This window comes from Pocillopora damicornis, chromosome 14, assembly GCF_964200805.1.
Source record: "Pocillopora damicornis chromosome 14, jaPocDami1.2, whole genome shotgun sequence".
Classification (NCBI taxonomy): Eukaryota; Metazoa; Cnidaria; class Anthozoa; order Scleractinia; family Pocilloporidae; genus Pocillopora; species Pocillopora damicornis.
In genome coordinates this window covers 14,805,670-14,812,304 of record NC_142683.1, presented here as the reverse complement: position 1 = coordinate 14,812,304, position 6,635 = coordinate 14,805,670, and the positions used below count along the sequence as shown (strand labels likewise).

The window sequence follows — 6,635 nt, the reverse complement described above, 5'->3', positions numbered from 1 at the left end:
ATATGCAATAATCGGCCGGTGCGGGTAATCGGCCGTACGGGTAAACGACCGGAAATTACGGTACCATTACGCAAATGAAAATATTTCAGTGAGGCCTCTCTCTTTAATTTGCATTACCTCGTTTCAAACTACCATTCACTCGCTAAAAGTTCTTCAGTTTATGGAAGGTCTTGCCGTAACTACATCCCTTATTTTAATCATGCGGGTTCTTTTGGAAAGAATTTCGTCAAGTTTAAGGGGGAAAAAAATGTTATTCACCAGCCTAGGTCAGTCCGTATCGGGAAAAAACTGTACCCTCTGTCTTAAGTACACTTTTTCCCAAAACAGGCATCTCGGTTGGCGAATAACATATTTCTGTACGAAGTCACGCGTCAGATTCGTGCGCATGCGCTTGTTATGTCTTCAGTAAACAAATAACAGTTAAAGTTTCAGCGATTTGAATCCATTTTTGTCACGCTGTTATAGCGATCTGGATATATCAATACAATTGTCCATCAAAAAATGAGTTTTCAGGATATTGAGCTGTTACAAGTGGGTCGGGATGACGGACAAAGGTTTGTTCAAGAATAGGTGTATGAACGTAGGTCAAGAATGATGTGATATTTCTAACATTTCGAGACCATTACGCTATGACGAATTCACAATGAAGCTGGCGGAAATAGAGTAGTTTCGTGGTTATTCAAAGAAAATCTTACATTTCCCAATAATCAACATTGTCTAAATCCAATTCTGAAAAAACAGCAATGAAAAAGCGATGATCTCTCTCCAAAATCGTGTTTTTAGGCGTCAAAACAAATTTAGCCATACATATTTCGAATACATTTTTTGGTTGTTTTGCAATATTTACCATCTGACGATCCCAGAAACCTTTGCACAAACAGAGGGATCGATTATCATTTAAGGAAGTCGTTTGACCCAAATATTTTGAGCGTCATAAGTTCGTTTTCTAGCATATAAAGGCGGAATGCGGGTAGATTTATGCATACCGGTGGTTTAGAGAACGTTTTACAGAGACATCAACCAGAATTCTAATATTTGGAGGATATGTCACGCGTGAACACTAAGAGTAAAGGTCTTTTGATACAAACTGAAATTCAATATGATTTGATGCAAAATGGCATCAACATCACGCAATTATGCTTTCAAGGGTGATAAGGTTATTAAAACCGTTTATATTCCATATGCATAATTATTCAAAAAATCTTTCGACTTTTAGAAAATTACAACTGTTACGCATTCTTTTCTTTAATTCTTAACCAAAACAACTTTGTGAGGAAGTATGCAGATCCCGGAGAAAGCATCTTTCTTTTGTGTGGTACGTTTGGCAACAGCCAAATTGCTTCCTGTTTCAGTCACGCGCCGTTAAGGTCAAATCGAAGGCAAATGGTTACGCTGTAACCTTGCGGATAACGTGATGAATGGAAAAGTTACACATAGTTGAGCAGATTTTAAAGTGTTCTAAGAAATGAATTTCAAAGTCTACTCTAGATTACATACACAAGTCTACAAATAACACAGTTCTATAGGGTCATTTCCGAGAAAGAAATTTGGGGTCTGCGAGCGGCTTGGGTGGAGGCCTTTATAAGAGGGGGACATATCATGCACTGAAGTGGAGGGGGGGGATCACAGAGTTTACAGAGGAAGGGAGTGGGGATCAGTCATCGCCAACAGAATATAAAGACTGCCGATAAACTGTTAATAAGGGGAGGGGAGGGAGAGAATCATAAGAGTGTTACAAAGCCCTATGGGGGATTAGATAAATGTTATCAAGACACAGTCAAAATCGCCCAGCTTCCCCCCCCTCCCCAGGCGATTAATAGCGACCCATCGCAAAGCAGCCTTATGCATCTAGACAGAATAGATTTTCAAAAGTTAAATTTTTTTTCTACATTGAATATTTGACTTGCAGAATTTTATTGTCAGAAGAAAGTTATGCCCAAGTCATAATGAGATTCCGGGAATTAGGCCGGTTAGAGGAAGACGTGGTTAGCACCTTCAGGCGGTGGATACCAAAGAGGAAACGCACTTTGGAAAAACTGAAGGAACTAGCAACCAAATTACACGAGCAACACATAAAAGTCAGTAAATCGACCATAGCAGGTGCTTCCGCTAGCACCGTAGGAGGAATCCTAGCGATAGCGGGCCTGATCGCCGCGCCCTTTACTTTTGGGGCCGGGATTGTGGTCTCCCTCGTTGGTGCCGGAATCGGAGGCGCAGGAGGCCTGGTGATGTCTGTTTCCAAAGTAATCGAGATAACCCTCGCAAAGCTAGGATTGAAAGAGGTTCAGGGAGCCATTGACGAGGACAAGGAAGCTTGCACACAGCTGCAAGAAAAATTGGAAAACCTTGAGAGGTTCATCTCCAACCTAAGAGAAATAGAAAGCAATGGTTTTGAATTTCTTCACCAACTAGTCGAAAGGGAGTTTACGACTTCAACTGAGGAGAGAATCGATATCTCCGCCAGGTTTTTCCGTGCGTTTTCGTCCGCGGCTTCGGTAGGGGCTGGAGCTTTCGCTGCTGCTGGTGCCTTCGCGCGAGCTGGGGGTTTGGCGGGAGTGCGCGTGGCCAATTTAGCTGGAGGAATTGTCGGCGCCGTGCTTTTACCTCTGGATGTCTACATGTTGGTGAAATCGTCTTTAGAGGTTCATAGAGGCTCGACCACGCAGGCTGTGAATGACATCAGAAAGTTAATAAGCGAATTGGAATGCCCAGAGGAAGAAGATATGCAGAAGTTGGTTCGGAGATTCATCTCCGAGAAGTTAATTGAGATCTTTAATGATGGGGATTCAAACGAAGAACAAAGAGACAACGGTGATGACTACAGAGAAGCCACAACTGAAGCGATATAATAATCAAAGACGAACGTCAGTAGCGATTACAATAGAATGAAACCTAAGGGAAGAGGATCTGTGTAATAAGCTGAACCTACCTTCCTAAGAACGGTAGTTAAATCAACGAAGGACTGATCTGATTTCGTCAGTTAAGCATTGAATTAACCATAGTCTGATTTCAAAGCATGTGATTACAATAATTGTATTCCTAATGATTCTTTGAACATTGCCTAGGGAGGATGCAGTGTATTTAGAAGTAAAAATACTTGTACCAGTGTTAGTAATATTACTGTAGGACTACTAAACGATATGTAAGTACTGTGATCAAGTTACATGATTGTAGCAACTTATTAGATACTCGATCGATGAATTAAAACAGAATATATAGAAAGCTATTGAAGAGTGAGTTTCTCCGCTAAAGGAATACACAACAAGCCGCATTAAATCCTCTTGTGTCTGGTAGAAGTGTCTCATTCGAAATTGTGGAGGAAAGACCAGATTTACTCAAGCCATTGCAGCAAACAAACGACCAAACTCTCACAACTTCAATATAAAAAATTTGAATTTACTTACAATTATACTTTCCTTGCCATTTATTTACTAAACAGAAGGTAATCTTCGTACATAAATTAATCGCATCGATGAGAGTGAATAATATTTTCCGTAAGATCATTGAATGTTTTTCAAGAAAACATTGTCGTGACAGTCCTTGCCAATCTAGCTCCGTTGTATTTCCAAAAGTGTGCACGCGCTTGTTTTTCTTACGCGCTCTCTAATCGGTGTCAGATTGCCAGAGATATTTGTAAAAATAATGCTCGCGAGTTTGTATAGAAGCCTTTTAAATCGCCATTACCATTACGCAAATGATAATATTTCAGTGAGGCCTCTCTCTTTAATTTGTATTACCTCCTTTTAAACTACCATTCACTCGCTAAAAGTTCTTCAGTTTATGGAAGGTCTTGCCATAACTACATCCCTTATTTTAATCATGCGGGTTCTTTTGGAAAGAATTTCGTCAAGTTTAAGGGGAAAAAAATGTTATTCATCAGCCTAGGTCAGTCCGTATCGGGAAAAAACTGTACCCTCTGTCTTAAGTACACTTTTTCCCAAAACAGGCATCTCGGCTGGCGAATAACATATTTCTGTACGAAGTCACGCGTCAGATTCGTGCGCATGCGCTTGTTATGTCTTCAGTAAACAAATAACAGTTAAAGTTTCAGCGATTTGAATCCATTTTTGTCACGCTGTTATAGCGATCTGGATATATCAATACAATTGTCCATCAAAAAATGAGTTTTCAGGATATTGAGCTGTTACAAGTGGGTCGGGATGACGGACAAAGGTTTGTTCAAGAATAGGTGTATGAACGTAGGTCAAGAATGATGTGATATTTCTAATATTTCGAGACCATTACGCTATGACGAATTCACAATGAAACTTGCGGAAATAGAGTAGTTTCGTGGTTATTCAAAGAAAATCTTACATTTCCCAACAATCAATATTGTCTAAATCCAATTCTGAAAAGACAGCGACGAAAAAGCGATGATCTCTCTCCAAAATCGTGTTTTTAGGCGTCAAAACAAATTTAGCCATACATATTTCGAATACATTTGTTGGTTGTTTTGCAATATTTACCATCTGACGATCCCAGAAACCTTTGCGCAAACAGAGGGATCGATTATCATTTAAGGAAGTCGTTTGACCCAAATATTTTGAGCGTCATAAGTTCGTTTTCTAGCATATAAAAGCGGAATGCGGGTAGATTTATGCATGCCGGTGGTTTAGAGAATGTTTTACAGAGACATCAACCAGAATTCTAATATTTGGAGGATATGTCACGCGTGAACACCAAGAGTTTACAGAGGGAAGGGAGTGGGGATCAGTCATCGCCAACAGAATATAAAGACTGCCGATACTGTTAATAAGGGGAGGGGAGGGAGAGGATCATAAGAGTATTACAAAGCCTTATGGGGGATTAGATAAATGTTATCAAGACACAGTCAAAATCGCCCAGCTTCCCCCCCCCCCCCCCTCAGGCGATTAATAGCGACCCATCGCAAAGCAGCCTTATGCATCTAGACAGAATAGATCATCAAAAGTTAATTTTTTTTCTTCATTGAATATTTGACTTGCAGAATTTTATTGTCAGAAGAAAGTTACGCCCAAGTCATAATGAGATTCCGGGAATTAGGCCGGTTAGAGGAAGACGTGGTTAGCACCTTCAGGCGGTGGATACCAAAGAGGAAACGCACTTTGGAAAAACTGAAGGAACTAGCAACCAAATTACACGAGCAACACATAAAAGTCAGTAAATCGACCATAGCAGGTGCTTCCGCTAGCACCGTAGGAGGAATCCTAGCGATAGCGGGCCTGATCGCCGCGCCCTTTACTTTTGGGGCCGGGATTGTGGTCTCCCTCGTTGGTGCCGGAATCGGAGGCGCAGGAGGCCTGGTGATGTCTGTTTCCAAAGTAATCGAGATAACCCTCGCAAAGCTAGGATTGAAAGAGGTTCAGGGAGCCATTGACGAGGACAAGGAAGCTTGCACACAGCTGCAAGAAAAATTGGAAAACCTTGAGAGGTTCATCTCCAACCTAAGAGAAATAGAAAGCAAGAAAGCAATGGTTTTGAATTTCTTCACCAACTAGTCGAAAGGGAGTTTGCGACTTCAACTGAGGAGAGAATCGATATCTCCGCCAGGTTTTTCCGTGCGTTTTCGTCCGCGGCTTCGGTAGGGGCTGGAGCTTTCGCTGCTGCTGGTGCCTTCGCGCGAGCTGGGGGTTTGACGGGAGTGCGCGTGGCCAATTTAGCTGGAGGAATTGTCGGCGCCGTGCTTTTACCTCTGGATGTCTACATGTTGGTGAAATCGTCTTTAGAGGTACATAGAGGCTCGACCACGCAGGCTGTGAATGACATCAGAAAGTTAATAAGCGAATTGGAATGCCCAGAGGAAGAAGATATGTAGAAGATGGTTCGGAGATTCTTCGCCGAGAAGTTAATTGAGATCTTTAATGATGGGGATTCCAACGAAGTATAAAAAGACAACAGTGATGACTAAAGAGAAGCCAGAACTGTAGCGATATAGTAATCAAAGACGAACGTCAGTAGCGATAAAAATAGAATTAAACCTAAGGGAAGCGGATTAGTGTAATAAGCCGAATCCTCAAGAACCTTTGCTAAAGATGTCTTTTCGTTGTAGTTAGGAAAGTGGGTCAAAATATCGGATCGGTTGAAGTTACGACTGCAGTGCACTATTACCACCGTAAAAGAATTCACAGTTAGGCTCGTTATCATTGTGCAATATACCTACTCGAACCGGTAGAGGCCTTGCTAATCCCATACCAGCTGAACATTAGCAAGGTCCCTCGTCAGTTTACATATGTAAGGGAGAGATATGCTCCGGGATACCCTGAAATGTTTACATCCGCTGTTGAAAAGTATATAAGAACAGCAAATACCTACCGAATATTGAGATTCCACGGAGAAAACGGACCTTTCGAAGATTCTCTTTTTTGCCACAAATTCGAATGCGGACGCCGCCATTTTGAAAAACAACTTTGTAACCTGGTCGGAAACACCACCTCCCAGAAGTCAACTCAAATGGTAGATCAAAACGCACGCTCGAAAAACGGCTTTTGCTTAATTTGCTGCTTGGCCGCTGGCGCTTGGGTTCGAATCATTAGGGTTCGAGTGCAGCCGTGATATGAGTCTTCTACCCTCTTGGTCAGCGGCCAAGTTACTAAACAACAATCAATTTTCAGGCGCATTCGAAGGAAGGTTACCCTCCTGTCTAGAATGTCACGACG

The 6,635-nt window shown here is 41.7% G+C and overlaps 1 protein-coding gene and 1 non-coding gene across 2 annotated transcripts; both read left to right on the top strand.

The window, feature by feature from the left end:
- Positions 1-389: 389 nt before the first annotated feature.
- LOC149034636 (apolipoprotein L3-like) lies at positions 390-3,225 on the top strand. Its single transcript, XM_089193707.1, has 2 exons — positions 390-554; positions 1,910-3,225. Exons 1-2 carry the CDS (start codon positions 502-504, stop codon positions 2,847-2,849), a joined length of 993 nt encoding a protein of 330 aa, XP_089049833.1. The 5' UTR covers positions 390-501; the 3' UTR covers positions 2,850-3,225.
- A 1,629-nt stretch (positions 3,226-4,854) lies between these two features.
- Positions 4,855-6,009, top strand: LOC113664337 (apolipoprotein L3). Its single transcript, XR_016182906.1, has one exon. It is a non-coding gene; the product is annotated as an apolipoprotein L3 (transcript).
- The last annotated feature ends 626 nt before the right edge of the window (positions 6,010-6,635 follow it).

Coding starts and splice junctions, on each gene's coding strand:
- LOC149034636 (XM_089193707.1), top strand. CDS start 502: ATGAGTTTTCAGGATATTGAGCTGTTACAAGTGGGTCGGGATGACGGA. Junction 555..1,909: donor GGTCGGGATGACGGACAAAG/GTTTGTTCAAGA, acceptor TTTGACTTGCAG/AATTTTATTGTCAGAAGAAA.